This window comes from Anastrepha ludens, chromosome 4 (genome assembly GCF_028408465.1).
Source record: "Anastrepha ludens isolate Willacy chromosome 4, idAnaLude1.1, whole genome shotgun sequence".
In the NCBI taxonomy this organism is placed as follows: Eukaryota; Metazoa; Arthropoda; class Insecta; order Diptera; family Tephritidae; genus Anastrepha; species Anastrepha ludens.
In genome coordinates, this window is record NC_071500.1 from 120,050,620 (window position 1) to 120,069,009 (window position 18,390).

The 18,390-nt window shown below is 34.7% G+C and overlaps 1 protein-coding gene across 1 annotated transcript in view; it reads right to left on the bottom strand.

The window, feature by feature from the left end:
- The window catches only part of LOC128860890 (glycerophosphocholine phosphodiesterase GPCPD1), a 57,273-nt gene extending 41,407 nt beyond the window's left edge, over window positions 1-15,866 (bottom strand). Inside the window, exon 1 of the mRNA XM_054098681.1 lies at window positions 15,648-15,866. Within this exon, the coding sequence (XP_053954656.1) occupies window positions 15,648-15,659 (12 nt within the window). The 5' untranslated portion in view covers window positions 15,660-15,866. The remainder of the gene's footprint in view (window positions 1-15,647) is intronic.
- Between the last annotated feature and the right edge of the window lie 2,524 nt (window positions 15,867-18,390).

Below are 18,390 nucleotides of genomic sequence, written 5' to 3' on the forward strand. Positions count from 1 at the left end.
CAGCAAAGCTACATATATATGTATGTATGTTTGTATGTAATTCTCCGAAGCTGTAGTTCACATATACATACATATGTATAACACAGTCATCATATGTACATACATATATATGTAAATGTAGATTTTTAACTAATTCACAAAGAAAAATAGGAATCGTTTCGGCTCATGTGAAAGTACTCGGCTTTTGTTTAAATAGCTGCCTGAGCTTGAACTAATTAGAAAATAGAATAACGGCTTCTCTCCCTCTCTGCAACACATTCACACAAGCATACATTTAATGCGCAACCAGAATTTTTTTCCGGAGGAGACTTTATATAAAATCCTCTCCTCTTAATGTTCTAAAAAAAATTTATAATAATAATAAAAAATTAATATAATAAGAAATTAGTATAAAAAAATAGCAATAATAATTTAATGAAAAAAAGCTATATTTTGATTTCAACAAAATTTTCTACAATTATTTTTGAGCCGGAATTTCTGTCTCTGTATATAAAAATGTGCTGCGATATTCAACCGCTCTTGTAACATCGTACTTCTTAAGTAACATACATTCCCTCTCATTTGACTAAGTCCAAAATATTTTCCCTTTTTTGTTGCGTCGAATTTCATTCCTAAATCGTTAAAAAATGAAAAAATAATTTTTGCCAATCATTTAATTCTGTTATAAGAAAAATGATTGTTAAGATATCCTCTTTTCTCGATAGTAGTTGTAAATTAAAACATATATGTATGTGTGTATATCATAACATCAAACAAGTATACCCCCAATTTTTAAAAGCGACAATTAATAGTTATCGACCAATTTCCAAGCAATCGACAAACTCTAAATCATTTTGAAAGCAGTGTCAAAGAAAATATGTCATTGTCACTAAAAGGCTAATTTCATCACTAGACGGTTCACAGAGCCTTCTCAGCAGGAGAGCAAGTCGACTGCCTTTACATGGATTTTTCCAAAGCATTCGACAGTCTCTTTATTATATAAACTATCTTCGCTTGGATTTCCCTCGGTTTTCCTGCAATGGTTGAAACTCTATGTATGCGGAAGGCGTTGTGTGCCACAATTGATGGTATATCCTCTGAAACATTCATTGCCAGCTCTGGAGTACCTCAGGGAAAGTTTTTTAGGTCCGCTGCTCTTTGTGAAATTTATCAGCGATATTAGCGATTGCTTCTCATTTGCTAATTTTCTGTTACATGCGATTTAAAAAGCTTCTTGTAAGTCAGTACAATAAAAATATGAAATTTCTTTTCAATTTAATTCAGCACTACCATCAAGACTCGAGCGGTAGGCATTATTATCGTTCTTGTGGAAACACAAAAGCAAACTGCATAATTTTGTAGATTTGGCCGGCACTATTTTTATTCTTCGGAAAAAAAATTGTTCACCAATGATTGAATATTTTAATTTTTTATCGTAATAAATATGATGAAAAAAGACATCCTTACTTATTATCAAAATTTCGGGAGGGGGTTCAAGTCCCCTTGGTTGCGCGCATGAACACTCCTACGTATCTGTGTTTATATAATAAACTGAAAGCTCCACCTAAGCCAATAACTTTGCAAAACTGAAGGTTATTTCGTCAGATATTGAAAAAACCTGCATTCATGAATAACTCACATATAAGCACGTGGGTGTGTATGTGCGACAAATTTACCAGCAACTCGAGTGAGGTCGAATATTGACAAACGTGTGTTCATAGACCCCTTGTGTTGAAAATTTAATATATTTGCATGAATATAATTCGTTTTCAGCCGTCAATATTTCAAAGTGGAAGTACAACTGGGCAAATTTGCTGATGAGCGAAAAGCAAATTTAGTCAAAGCCGGCTAAGGGAAATTGGGAGATGATGGTGAACGATACTCGTAGATAAAAAGATATATACGAGTATATGGAAATATTCGAAAGTCCTTGAGAATGACAACCTTTTTTCGTATGGGAGTATGCTTCTTGCAGGCACTTTTACTAGTACACACAAATTTATATAAATATAATACATGTGTATTTAAGACAGTTCTTTCACCTATTCGCACTCCCTAACACATAGCGAATCGATGACACTTTTTGGATAGAGTAAACCTTGTCATTACATTTGAAACAGAACTTAATGCAAATGACTTCCAAGAACGACTTTACAGTAGCTAATTTTTCAACTCAAGTATTCAGTACTTTTTCACGAGATTCGTCACGGATCGTTTGGGAGCCTTTGAATTTTATGAAGGCTGACTACTTTATTGTTGGTATTGAAAAAACATAAAACATTTCCCTAATTGCTTAGGTCACTCCAGTAGCATAGAAAAAGAGACTACTATGTACTTCTGCTAGTATTCATCAATTGATAACTGTTGTTGGTGGCTGTGGATGGTCGAGCCTTCATACATAGAAAATACCACCTCATATGGGAAAGAAGACACGACTTTCGCTTTTTATTTATCTCGACCAAAATCACTTGGAAATAATTCACTTCGAAAAAATAGTTTACTATTTGGCATGTACTTCGTTCACACTTTCCATATCTTTTCATATTGGGATGCGGGAGCTGCGACAGATACCTGGATTATGTGTATACGCGATCATTTACTCGGGCTTTGTATGATCAGTCGTTTACGTTCGGTAATAAGCAATGGGCCGTTAGCTCATTGTGCACGACGATTGCGGCAATGCGAATGCTCGCTTCATCCACCAAAGTTACGTCAGCGTGAACGAGTATAGAAATGTTGTACGCATAACACAGCCTAACCGTCACCACAGTGAAGGCTCGAAACGTTTTGTGACGCGAGCCTCTCGAGACCTTCGAGCATTGTGTGTCTTCGCATGCATTAATTGAACAGCGATCACTGGGTACATTTGCCACTTTTTCAAGTTGTGCTGTTCACTGAGGGCAATAATTGAACAACGGGCATTATGTATCTACGAGATTTATAATCGTAGTGAGATGGCAGATACAACAGAATTAGTTTATGAACATTTGTCATGCCGTCGAAAGGAGAAACGCTTTGTTTGGAATGTGGTTGCTGGAATCCCAAAGCCGAATGGTATTGTAGTAACAATTTTTGTTTACTGCCGCACTTGTTGTAAAATCCTGAAATATACTAGAAGCCAAACATATAATTTAAAACGCCACAAGCAAAAGCAATAAGGATTAAGAATAATAGTGGCCCAAAATGGCATCAAATTTTATATTGTTTACACGAATTTACAGTGAGATAAGATGTAAACCAGTTAAGTAAGCTAAGGTGAAGACCAGTTGAACCCAGCTTTTTGAGTAGGATACTATCAATATATAATTTTACAGAAGACAAGACGGTATTGGGTTAATACGTATAACACTACTGCCGCTTTTCCGATGTTTCCCTTACTTTAAAAGCACCTATAAACACAGTGATAGTAATTGGGACCATCGACGGCGTATAGCCTTCACATGCCTGCAGGTGAGGCATGGGCGCATGAGGTGCCTGGACGCAAGTACCTGTTGTATCTTCGGACATAAACGCGGCTCTACCCATATGCTACACTTTTATGGTGTGGTCCCAGGCTAAAATTAGCTGGGGTGGGAGGATTATTAGAGTAGTAGTGGGAGCGTGCCGCACATACCATTGGTGTGACGGCACCTTTGAGATGTTTCCGATTCTGATCTCTATCTACTCCATCCGTTTATGCTTATTAATATATGCAAGTAACCTCTTTAACTACAATTTGATTATTATTTAGAAAGGCAGCACACTGGCTTTAAAACAATTTTGATCCAAGATTTCTGACCTAGTTTTAATTTACACATTTTCTGGCAGTGTATCCTATCTAGCATAGCTCACGCCACTTGCACGTGCTATGTATGTACATTTGTGCACACTTTCAGCAGTGAACAATAAGTTTTCTTCAGCCACTAGCGATGAAACGGGTTTTACTATTGTATTTTTAAGCTCTTGAGAAACCAACACTAGCCCAGGTGGTACACACCTCCTTTTAGGGTAAGCTGCTCTTTTGTAACTGAAGGTTACATATTTACATAAAAATGCATGTTACATACATATGTTCAGTTCGTCATGTTTGTCCTTGTATATTTTCTGCTGCTCTATAACAAAACAATTTTTGACACACATATACACACATACATATGTACACATATATTTATTCAGTTAAAAACAAAGGAATACTTGACGAATATTTTGACTATACAACTCAACAGGTAATTAAAATGCAATAAGACGAAATTAGTGTTATTGCCCCACTGTGATAAGTCCAGAACAACACAATTTGCTTTCGCTTGCAAAACACTTTTGTTTAAAACAGTTATGCGCCCAGTTAAATGTGAAATTTTGTGCGCAGTTATCTTAATATTTCTTCATTGAAATTAAAATTATTATTATATTGATGTTTATTGTCGTCTGGTGTGTACTGTACAAGTATACGAATATGTATGTGTGTTACACTTATGGTGTGTTCAATGAACAACACTTGATTTTTTTTTTTTTTTTTTATTTCAAGTTGTTGTTTACTTTCCATGTTATTAAATATTTGACCACAAGACTTTCTTATATTGGGTAGTTTAAAAAAGTTCGATAAGATATTAGAGCAAAGTTAAAAATTTTTCCTAATGAAATTCTAAAAGCGATATTTAACCAAAAAGTGTAATTTTTTCCAGGAATTGATTTTTTCCACAATTCTGGTCGCGTTTCTGAGTGAAAAACTGGTTAAAGTGCAACAAGAAATTCATACCATATATAAATTTAAGGTGGGAGCAGTAGTACCAAAATAAAATTTGCACGTATTTTGCTTTTGTAGTTTGGGCATTCGAATGGCAAATTACTCGTGCAAGAAAGTTAAACAAGTATTAACAAATAAATACCGTCGTATAAATAGTGAAAAGATTTCAGAGGGGTGGCCAAGATCAGACAGCTAACCGGCTCTCAGAGAACGCAGCAGGGGTCATGTGAGCAAATTGTTTACGAAAAAAATTGAGATGGTGTTGGTACGTACGAAAAAAATCAAAAAAGTGAAAAAAAAAATCAACGAGCTTGTGAATACGTATGAAACGAACGGGAAGAATTCTGCTGCCGAGACCCCGGTGACGTGGCAGCCAAAGTTACCAAGGATGATAGATTTACCAGATTAGCTATGGTGAAAAACAAAATTGGGCCAGCAACTCCGGCTACAATGTCACAGGGCGGTCGACAGCCGATTTAGTTAAATTAGTTCAATAATTTACTCAGTTCTATTGTATTTAGCATAACTTCTTTTTATCATCTGGTCACATTGTCGACGATTAAGATTGTTGCTGTTGTTGGTGATTATTCGTGTGTGACATTTCTTCGCTTTATTCACATTTTTTCCGAGTTTATTCTTCTTCTTCCCCTTCGAGCAGTCAAATCTCTCTCTCTCGCAACTGCAGTGTTGCCTAGTTTTGGATATACAAAAAGCACTAAAATACCCATTTTAAGAAAAGAAAATACCAAATTTTTATTATTTATTTTTATTTTTACTATTTATTGAAGTACTTAAAAATTTTGTATTCGTGACAAATTGTCTTTACTGTGTGCGCTTATTAAAATAAATGTGTTGAGGTTATGTACAATAGGCTGTGTTGAAAAAACAGAGTTTTAAAAATCCATTCTTCTATTTAAAACTTATGTTAAGAGAATTTCTTTAAAAAATGGTCGAACCCCCCTTTTTTGCTATATTTGAACTTATGTAACAAGATGAGGTATTCTTTTTTCAAAAAAGAGTTATGGTTTCTTCAATATTAACTGGTTTTTTTTCTCCCCCTATAAATACACTTCAATGGCTTTAATTGGTATTCAGTAAATTCAAAGGCTTTTGAAAGTCTAACAAAAGGTTTTAAATGTTTAAAAGAATTGAAAGAAGAAGGTCTAATATTGTTGCGCTCCCTCAAAAGGAACAAAAATTGAGATTTCCACATTCAAAACATCAAATTTTATAAGAATCAACAAATTTTCAATAGCGCTGAAATCTCCTCAGTATAAATTTTAATTCCAATAGTAGACTTTTTTAATTATTTAAATATTTTTAATTTATAGATTTGGTACATTTAAATTAAAAAGAGAAATAAACACCGAATTCAAAAATGTTTGCGTTTTGGGTATAAAAAAGCACTGACTTTATTTCGAAGGGCAAAAGATTGGTAACAGTACACAACTAGACTATTGTGACGGCACGCACTCTCTGATGGGTGCAATCTTGCTTGTAGCCTTTTTGTGAAAGAGTACCAGGTTTTTATTATGCATACATTTTATAAAAACTCACCTTGCCTTCGATTTATAGTCTAGGGTAGGCTGCTCCTCCATTCTCAGTGAATTTGACAGAATCAGCTGAAGAGACGTTTTTTTTTTTTGATTTTTGAGCGATTATAGTATGAATGTGAAAAAATGTATTAATATTGAAATTTTTTTTAATACCGAACATTTTGGAACAATGTTTAGCAACAAATTCCACAGTTTTATTTTCATCATAATAAAATTGTACACAGTTGACCATTAAAGTACTAAACAGAGAATTTATATGTTACACATGGGTTCAATTAAAGGAATATTAGAGCAGTCTAAGGTTTTATAATCCCATTTTTTTTCAAACTTTTTTCGAGCGGATGTGAACATCTGTAAACAAGGTAACCGGGAAAGTCCTAATAGATACTTTAGAACATTATTATTTAGGTGATTTGGGATTTCCGCCGCTGAACCCAAACTGACCATATTTGAGAAAATGATTTTTCGGCCGAAATGTGAATCCTCGACCAACATTCCCAGCGCCCAAATATCGAACTCACGGTATTGTCTACGGGCATAAAGCAGAATAAGCCGGGTTTGGAGCCGAATCGATATTCCTGGGTATCTTCGATATAGCTATGTTTTCTTGACTACGCACCATTATCTGCTTGGGTAATGGCTCAAGATACAAAAGAGTGGGCTGACTCTCAAGCTTTTCAACGGTGCAATGAAATGCCTGCACTTTGAAACCATTATGACGACTTTGACTTAGCGGGAGTTTCGATAATATTTCTTAATAATTTCCACACTTTGGGCAGGCGTGAAACGATGTATGTTTGTATATACCTACATATGTTGAAATGACAATTCCAACTCAATATATTTTGACAGCTGGATGTCATTGGTAACTTTGACAGCTGTTGCAACAAAGCAATTGGGAAAATTATCACAGCTCTCTGGTCACTCAATTCCATAATAATGAAAAATTTTGCATTGAAAAACTACTGAACCAAGCAAATTTGATGCACTGCTTGCCACCACATGGCATTATAGTTAAATCGATACTCTTTTCAGTACGGTTCGAGTATTCATCTTCCTGTTCTTTCTTCAACATTTCACGTGCTCAACTATAAATTTAATCGCTCAATCAATTCTGAGCAATGAGTGCACAGTCATCATATTTTTAGTTGTGCTTAAAAATACCTACACGTTTTGTACAATTTAATATATGTACATATCTTTGTTTACGCACTTGGCACAATTTCGCGTTTCGCTATTACTTTGTTATTTACTCGCACGCTTGTTGCTGTGGGATGTTTACGTTCCGGATCGCAATTTTTTATATCGGCACTTGTAAACGTGAATGTGAGGTAAATAATAACGAAAATTTAAAGCAACAACAAAATGTGTGCCGATCAGTGAAGTACAAAGTTCAATACCTTTTATAATTAGGGCCGTTCACGATTTATCTTATAATACAGTTTTTTCTTTTTGCTTTTGTAAAATAATAATTGCGTACCATGAAAAATAAGAAAAATTAAGTTTATTGTACAACCGCTGATATGGGATATTGAGGAGCGTAACTTTTATGTACATACATACATATGTACCTATCCAAGAAACTACGAGATACAAACGTATCGATTAACAAACCACCGATTTTTTCTAATACTTTAAATTTTTTTTTTTTTATTTGATACTCTATTAAGTTGTACTGAATTATATCACCGTGGAAATTTCGAATAGAAATCGATGCTTTTTTTGTTTAACCCGCGGTTACACGCGCGGAGTATCTATCGCGGTCCTTTGTTCCTTTTGAGGTTTCGAAATGTACACATGAGGGGAAAATTGAGAATATTAGCAAAATGGCGTTTAGTTTCATTCCGAATTTCAACCGATTATTAAGATTTTTTGCCGGTTTGTGGTCAGCATGAGGAAATTGCCTTACAAATAACGGCATAATAAAACAGGTGCGAGAGTATGCGGGCTAAGCAAGTGAGCCAAATATGTCTCAATACCTGAAAAATATACCTACTCAAAAAGGTGGGAAAAGGCCTAACTACAACCTTAGTTTCGCGGAACTATTTTCTTCTTCGAAACTGCTTTTCTTTCTCTAACATATCCTGAACTTGATGTTATCCGTTCTCAATAATATTTAAGTCGGATCTAACTGAGGTGAGGAGCAATACGTGTAAAAAGTTTAGTTATCAAACTCACAAGTAGTCATTGGGTGTGCATTGTAGGGTTCGTGCAATTCGATCGAACAGTTGTTAGCAATAAACACAGCACAAACAGATAACAACAATTTCTGCATTGCATAAGCATTGTTTTTGTAAATCATCAAATATACCAAGTGCAGAACGAAATACAACAAATCATTAATTGCCCTATTGTTTTTCTATATTGAATTAATTAGACTGGTTTTTCTTGAAATCGATTTTCACTTGTGTAAAAAGTGTTTTACTTTTAATTAAGTCATGACTAATAATATCAGTGTAATAGAACTAATTATATGAGAATATGTGTAAGTGCATTAAATTCCTCACGTCGAGGCCGTATTCAAAGTTTAACAGTATCAAAGCCGCAAAGTGAAAACCAACAAACAAACAAAGAAGCATTTAAGTTCAGGTGGTCCATATTTTTACGAATTTTCATAGCTTAGTCCGGCTGCAGAGTTTCAAATGTTCAAAATATTATTTCATCTATTTTCTGATGATGACCAAAACGAGCAGTTTGCCAACTAGTTGGAGGCCAAAGAACTCGAACTCCATTCTAGCACCATGCTCAGAAGTCTGATTGATTGCCTGATCCACTCAACAGAAACTCTGTACTTACCATACTCTACGTTTGGCGGAATAACGCTTTTACATAGCCATAACACTGTTAAAGCTCTTTTAGATAGCCGAAACTCTGTTAAAGGTCTTATGGGAATTCTTCTGAGACTCCCATAATTATCCAAGATTTTTATTTTCTTCATTGGCGCGATTAAGTAGATAAACGATTTTGACCGAGTTTGACAAAGCATGCCAATCGTTTCTTTCTCGTGCTAACCGACGCCTTTTGGAAACACTAAGTGTCCCTTGTGGTGGCCTTTATCTTTCTGTGTATTAATATTTAAATTAGTTCAAATAGAAGTCTAGAGTTCCGGGTGTAAATATCACGGAGTGTCAATTATTGGATAAAGTTCCAGCACAATGATTTCAGAAATCTAAAAACAACTCCTGAAATTATTTTCTTCCGCAATTCGTAAAATGACCAGACTTTTTCCTACGGGAAGATAAACAAATTTCTTTTTTTCCTAGTCATTAAACATTGCATTTAAGAAAAAAACATTACATTCTGTTACGTATTTTTAAGTCAAATAAAATACAACTACCTCTTTCCCCCACATTTTTCTTGTTGTGGCCTGCTTAAAGTTTGCTCGTAATATAGAGACTGTTTTTTGAGTCTAAATATTGCTTGATGAACAACAACTGGTCTAAATGGAAATTTCTCCGCTGAAAGTCTCTAGGCGCCATCGATTCGCCGCTGGTCTGCTGGCTATGTTTGGACTCTGCTCGCTTGACGAAAAATTTCCAAGTGAAAGCAATAATAAAGTTATCGAGCAATAATATCCGCATAAAGTTGGTATAACTCCTTATGTTCAATGCTGCCAAATCTCTCTTCTGATATTAAGCAAGTTTTATTGAATAAAAATGTACGAAAACGTACCAAGCCATCAAACAACAAACTAAACTCTTCTATCCAAGAATTTATCGAATAAGATACAATTATTATCATGAGCTGGAACTTTTAGCAAAACACGAAACTGTGATAAGATTTATAAAATCTCAGAGGATAAGATGGCTTGGACACATGTTTAGAATACCAAGGCGAGAACAATTCGAAAGTCAATTGCCTTGCTGAAGGCCAAAGAAGAGGACGCCCAGAAAGAGATGACTCGAAGACGTTGACGATGATCTTGCAATGCTGAACGTGCGGCGGTGGAAGGAAGTAGCCTTAGATAGAGACGGGTGGCGAAAGGTTGTGAATGAAGCAAGGACTCTGATGCCAACAAGAAGTTTAACTTTACTTCGTTTATAAAAATAAAATAGGTATACGAGACCTTTTGCAAATGGTTTTTAGCAGTTTTCTCACTTGTTTTCCATTCCTAGGCAATGGAATAAATTCTTAAATGCCGATCCGACTTGACGATTTCCATGATTTTATCTACATATTTAACGATTGACTTACCAAAACGGAATCGTTGGAATCGCTTTGCTATCGAATTAGCTTCATTTACATAGAAAGAAGGAGGAAAAAAGAACGGTGAGCTTTGTGAAACTCGACCAAGATCACTTAGCAATCAGTGCGCGTTAGTATTTGTACTCAGTGAGCACTAGGCTATGGACATTTACTCTTATAAAAGCTTCACATATAACTAGCTTATCTACTTTTTCGAGCGTACCTCCCAATCCGTAATTAAAAAGTGAGATCGCCCATACACAATTTCTTTCCCGAAATCCGAGATTATAAAATAAGCTTAGATTGTAAAGACATTTTTTCCGTACAACTCTGTGTTTTCCGTGTTATTGAAAATTATTAATACGAATGTAAGGAGAAACGTAAGTATAAAAGCTAAATACAATAAATTGGACGCCGGCAAAGAAAACAGACTTTAGCTATAACTCTAATGAAATGTTCGTCAAATATTATTGACTGTGCATTCATATTAAAGAAAAAGTCGTGTTGGCCTGTTATTGCTTACTCGTATAATAACATATAATATCGAATTTTGCCTGCGCATATCTGCCATCATTTTTTCCAACCTCAATAGACGCGTTTACGGATTTCCGCCAACTGTCTATCAGCAAATTGCGAAATTAAATTGGATATTGCTATTTTTGCATTTTCTACTTATTATAGATAATAATGAAACGAACCAAAATCACTAAAATATTCCACCAAAACTGTGAAGAGCCTCTCCTCTTTGAAGAAACTCCTTTCAAAACAGTTTTGACAGCTGATTGTCAATTTTGCAACTAATCTGCCATATGTGAAGGAGTAGAATAATTTTGTGGATTTATTGCTAAGCACTGCATATGTGAACGTACTTTTCAATCATTTTCCAAGAAAATTAATTTCTTGTTGAGTATTTAGGTATATCAATAAAAGCTTAGCTAATAAAAATAAAATAGTTATGTATATATAAAACAATTTAGTGTTATGTATAAATCGTGGAAAGTTAATGAATAATTTACTGGGTATTCTATTGCTAATTCCACCTCGTGTAACTTTTTTCACGTTTTACAACATCCAAATTATTCCATTCCACATTGGGGGTTTTCTTATAATTTATGGGCGTTTAAAATCTAATTTGCTTCGGAGGTCTCTTATTTTTGTACTTCACTTGAATTTAATTACTTGCCGTTGTTGTATCACCTAATCTTCATGTAACTAATTGAAACGAATATAAAAACCAATTCACTTAACCCAATGGATATTTAAAACTTCGCTTCACTAGCACTTTTTTCGCACTGTACAACTAAATCCACATGACAAAGTGAGTGATTAGCTAAGAAGCGCTTTAAGTCACGTTTTATACATATAACCTCGACTCAGTTGTGCTCGAGTTAAAGAAAAAACTTATGTATATTGTTTTTACTTTATTGAAATATTTTCGAAAAGAATTATTTGTCATTGTATGCTAAATGTTCTATAACATATTATTTTTATTGCGCAACTTTTGAATTTGTTTACTGATGTGTAATTGTTTACGAATTCAAAGAGGTATTTAAAGTATTTTGTTTTCTATTAGTTGGCAAATGATTGAAGGGAAAAGCACACAAATCGTCGATATTGTTCCTGTATTTGGTGCATACACACACCTGCATATTTGTTACATACAACCAATACATATGTACATACATATATGTATAGTATGAGTAAGCCAAAGAGCGCATGAAACTTACACGAGCGACGCGTCACCTGTGCGTAATAATGATTTTTACAGTTACATATATGCAGCCCGCGACAAACGAAAGCACATCAACCTTTTTACCCGCTTTGACTATTTGTTTTTTTTTTTGCTTTTAAAGTTCATTATTTTTGTAAGGGAGAATGGGGAGTTTTGAGGCGGGTTTTGTTTTTGGACCCGTATTACTCAAAATCTTAATATTCTGCATATCTCAACGATGGAATCTTTAGTCAATGAATACTGGAAGCTATTGGTATGGCCTATTTAACAAAACTACAATTTTCCTTAAAATTAAAATTGTATATAATCATATAAAATATAATACAAAATACAAAAATGTGGGGAGTTGTGAGACACCATGGTTTAAGTCAATAAAAATGACTTATTTTAGTTGTTAGTTCTTTATTAAGATGAAAAATAAAAAAGAAAAGACAATTGTTATAAAAAAGTGTATAAAAAATGCAATGCCATCAATCTGATGATTCGCAGTGAGAACATGTATAATAACCAGTTCGTAAATTGGCGCGCTTTAGGTGCACAGCTCGACCGCGTACATTGCAATGAATGGAATTGTTTCTGCTTAACTTAAAACAATAAAAACTCAAATTTAACCAAAAATTTCATGATATATATACAAACAATGCATGAATATTGCGAGGTACTTATGAAAGATCCGTTAAAACGTCGAAAAAAATGGTGTCTCACAACTCCCCACATTTGTTGTCTTACAACTCCCCAAATCGTTTTTTTTTTATAAATGGCCGCGTAGTCATAAATACATCGAACGTTCATGCCCAAGTGAATGTGTAAATTCAAAGCTAATAGGGCAATTAATAATTTGTATATATTAACATTTGAAATTCGCTTCAACAACTGATCGAATGTATCGCAAAACAAATGATGAAAAAAACTTACAGAGAAGTTCCAAAACACAGTAACTGGAGAGACGCGTCGAATGCGTGTAAATATGACCAATGCTAGCTGAAAAGTGAGATCGCATCGAGAACACTTGTTGACACTTAAAATCGAATGTAAACAAATGAATAATGCCGAAAGGTAACAATGTCTCACAACTCCCTGTGTCTCACAACTCCCCATTTTCCCCTACATATAAAAGTATAGCTTATTTCTAATAACAACCACATAAATCCATGTTTAAAATTGTATACAAAACGTTGAAAAATTTGCCAACCTCCTTATTAGAGATTGTAGATTAGATTTCCTTTTATTAGAGATTGTAGAAAAATTATTTGTATGTAGTTGTATAGCTTATTAAATTTTAGTATTGTGTAATAAAGTGCAAGTTTAAAATTGCTAGAAAAATACGTTGATTTTTTATAATTTTTTTTCTTTGACAGTGTATCGTAATTTCTCTATATAATGAATGCACGACATTTGTTTATATGAAGAAAATACACAACAACGTGAGGGAAACAAAATTTATATGATTTTTGTTGCACAATGAGGTACGCTTTTATAAAGAAAAAGAACAGCAAAAACAGAAAAATGGTCAAACATTAGAGGTACTTTTTCCGGTAGGACTTTTTGACAGATCACGCATGACTACTCTCAAACTACATAAGTACATAATTTTTTTCAATATTCATTAACATTTTATCATGTATAGACTCACGCCCTAACAATGTTTAAAAATCGTACAATTTTATTGTGAAAATCGACGCACTGTGAAAAGTGTTTATCGCGCGCTCAGGTCAACTTATGGTTTTTAGCAATGAGGCCCATTTTTGGCTTAATGGCTAGGTCGAAAAGCAAAATTGCTATATTTGGGCTGCATAGCAATCCAAGGCCTTTCAAGAGCAGCCATTACATATATTGAAAGCAACCATTTGATGCGGCCTATGGGCTGGAGGAATTGTCGGCCCATATTTCTTCAAAGACGAGGCTGCCGATAATGTAACAGTGAATGCTGAACGCTATAATAAAAGACTTGATGCCGGAAATTGCGCCCGTGATGTCCACAACATTTGGTTCCAATAAGATGGCGCTACTTGACATACAGCCCGTGAAACGATGGATTTACTGCGTCGTCCTTTCGGTGAAGAATTTATCTCTGGTCTCGAACTAGCGAGGCATTCAAAATTGGTGTTTAAGCATGGCCGAATTACGGCGCAGTTGCAGCCAACATTTGAAAGGGATTATCTTTAAAAAATAAATGTCACGCATTGTTCTACACAAAAATAATAAAGATTGTTCCATCAATTAGAATTTTCGTTGTTTTATTTCAATTTAAAATTCCATGCCTCTAAATCGATCACCCTTTATATATATACACATATATAAAATTGGCGCTTAGATCCTTTGTCGGCTATTGGGCCAAGGGCTTTCCCCAATTTCATGCCAGAAATACACCCGGTGGTTTCCAATTGCCTGCCGAGAGAGGCGACGGCTACTAGAAAACTTTTTTTGTTTGTATGTGCCAAATTGGTCCTTTCAAATAGTATCACAGGACCGGATCAGCTGCTTACACTAAAGCTACACGGACTGATTTTTTCAATGACATAATGATATACGATATAATGATGTATATGATATATTTTTCCGGCATAGTCGTGCCCGCTGGCAGCTGATGTAGCCCGTGTTCGCTTATCGGAAGTGCGAAAGTTTTGACCATTTACCTTTTTTGTTTCCTGTAAGTTACTACTTTATATAAAAGCGTAACTTATTACCTACAAAAAACCATGAGTAAAAACTTTATACAAAAATTCCACAAACTTTTCAACCGCATTCTTTGGTTTTTAATTAGAATTTCTAGGAAAATTGATGGTTTCTATACGACTTCTTTTCTTGACACCATTAACAGTATTTCTTTTATTACGAAAAAAGTAAAAAGATTAATATTTGAAGAAAATTAGCTCAGTTACGGGTCTAGCTCAGGGTACGTTATCAGGAGCCGTATGCTTTTTGCGTGACTGTCATTTGATAGAGGATGGCTTCGAAACCTAGTGTGGGCATAAAACACCAAAGGATAGAAACGATTTTTCCCAATAGCGCTCGCCCCTCAGCGGGCAATGGCAGCGCTATGAGTGTCTTTCTGCCACGAGAAAGCTGCTCATAAAGAAATCATCTGCCAAGAACACAATCCGAAAATAATTTTTTTTAAGGCTAAGCACAAGCAGATAAAATTTTTGAAATTCTAATTTTTAAATTCTGAACTATCAAAAAAGAGTTTCCGGATTGCACAATTGACACTGCCCAAAAACACTCGTTAAATAACTGTAAATTCACTAAGTTTGCACCAGCTCATAAGCAATGGAATTCCTTGCGCGCATATAAATAGTTATATATGTGCGTATGTATGTGCAGGTGCCTACGAGTATTTATTTGAATTCTTATCTTGCTGGCACCTTCGATTTTTAATCCTTTGCTTAGAGTTGGTTGTTGATTAAAAATTGCGATTGCGAATGTCACATTTTATTTATTACTTTGTTTATGGCGGCTCGCAGTCACTTACCTCATGTGCCATTATTTTACTATTTCGCTGGAATGATTTATTAGCTGAAAAAATGTTTGCTTATAGCAAATTTTATTTCAAATTAATGATGTTATTGGGATTTATTTCAAATAGACTGAACTCTGCTGAGCCTATTTCTTTAATTTATTTCTATTGATATCCTTTCTAATTTTTTTCGACAGATTCTATTTGCGATTTCTTTCTTCTGCCGACGGGTTCCGTGCTCCGTGCGCGATTACTGAATGTAAAAACTTTTGAAAAGTTTAAGAAATAAATCGTCAACCTGCAAAACTACATATGAACTGTTTTAATACATATATCACATGCGCACATGTAAATCGCTTTTGAGATTAGTACAGTAATAACAGTAACGAAATATATCGTTAAACAAGATTAGCGGTCGGCAACAATCAGCATTCGAACTGGGAAAAAATACCTTTGGCATGTATTCGGGTGAAATTGAACTTATTTTACATACATCTACTTACACATACATATGTATGTATACCCAGCGCTCGTTTTTTTGAAGAGGTCGCTGATTGATCCACTAAAAATACAATACAGAATTTGGCATTTTCACAATGCTGTTACCATATCTCGAAATTCAAATAGCAACTCTCGTGCCACGTCCTATTTTCTATTTTTTGTGAAGTGATTATGTTTCAAAATGCTTAAATGACATCAAATGCTGTTGTACTTCGTATTTTCGAAATTCTTTCAAAATAGTATTTGAACGATGCCGTGCCAAGCGAACCAAGTATTTTGGACATTGTCGTCAATTTTACTGACAATTCGTCTATTTGTAACTAAGAAGCAAACTGAAAAAATTATAAAAAAAAAATGTATAATTTTCAGAGTTATTCAGTGTTCGAAATTTTGTTATCGTTTTTTAAGTGAAATGTTTTGCTTCTTTTACACATTTACATTTTTTTTTAATTTAGTAGAATAAAACATAATTTTAAAAAAATTTGGAGATTTTTTCAATGCTAAAAATTCTGGTACCGTTTTGGTTCCTTTTAACATACAAGTTTTTTATTTGCTTAGGATCAAATGTAACTATTTTTTTTTTTATATTTCCATTACAAATACCAAAAGTCAAGCTATCATTAAAAATAAATATCTGAAAACATCTGAAGTTTCAGTTCCGAGGTGCTCTGGAGCCACTGTAATCGCGGACATTTTTTTCTTTGACATAATTTGTTTAATTTTTGGGAATTTTTTGTGTAAATTTTTTGAAAACTATCACACTACACCTCATGGCGTTGCCGCTTAAACAATTTACTCCAATCTTGATTCACGGTGGCATTCGCTCGCTTATTCCGCACCTGATCACATCAGTGTCATCCAGATCACATCAGTGTCATCCAGTCGGAAGTTTCTGCGGTTAGGTAGGATCCAAATTATCTCCTAACTGCAAACAAAACCGAATTTCTCTTGGGTCCCAACCCAAATGAAAATCACCGCACACTTACAAAACAAGGCAAATAATGTTTCAAAATTTACGCATTGGCATGTCATCCGCCATTTAAAAACTGTCTCTCAGAAAATATCATCATCTTAAGGCAGCGTTCCAGCTCGGGGTGAGCTTTAGCTTAATTCACAATTTTCTTCCAGGCGTCACGGTTTTTGGCTTATTTTCCTCCAGTTACGTACATATTTTTCAGGTCAATGATAACTTGGCCTATTCAGTGCACTTTTGGGCATCCTCGTGCTTTTGAAACCAGCGGATTATAAGTGAAAAATATCGGCAAGCTAATTATAGATAGGCGGTTTGACGGATCTCAAGTAAAACGTGACCGAGCTGGAATCGGAGAGGATCACGAAGCACGTACTATCAGAGCATTGCCTAATAAGAGTCGATCAGGAAGAGAAAGACATACAATTCTTCACCTACTATGCATGAATTGTGCAAATATGGATTGCCATATCTATGGTTAGCTCTTTATTTTTTTATCCCAATGTTCTGTAATTTGAAACAGCGAGCTGCAGTACCCAGGATAACTTTCCGGGCTCGATAAAATTCACCAGAGAAAATTGATAATTCGCCAAACCGGAGCAAATAAATCGAAACTGTATTGTTGGGGAAAGTTGGCCACTGTGCACAGCGGCAGGTAATCCAACCTACCTCCACACTGTATCTCCTTTGTTTCAAATCTGATCGCTCTAAGAATTGTTGGCCTGTTTATTCGTCGTTTTTGTTAGTGATGCTGTTAGTGATGCTGATAACTCCGATAGACAGGCATAGCAAATTCCATGTCCTTCATTATTCTGAGGTTTTTGGTTACTTATATTCCTTCGTATAAAATCCCAGTAGTTCAGCTGCAGGCTGGGTTTAAAAATAACTACACAGTAATTCCATAAGAATCAAGCATTTTTCAGTCATTTCTACTTAACATCGTCGTTTCCTCTAAGTGTTGATATACAATACTGATACAGTGTGTCAAAAATGTGCTCAAAATAAGCATACTTTTTAGTATAAGACTCAATTTTTTATGTAAGGACCATTTGCTTGATAGATATGTAATTGTTTTATGCTTTAATGCTCTCCCGTTTGCTCTCGGAAAATTTTTTAAAAGCAAATATAAGCAATTTTTCGTAAAATGTTTGTATCATCTCATTCACACGCAGCTCTCCTCTCAAAAGCTCTGCTGCATAGCCATTTTATCACTCATCCATACCATATTTCTATAATATCGCTACTTAAGTATCCGAAAAATATTGTAGAAGTTAGGCATTTCCTTGC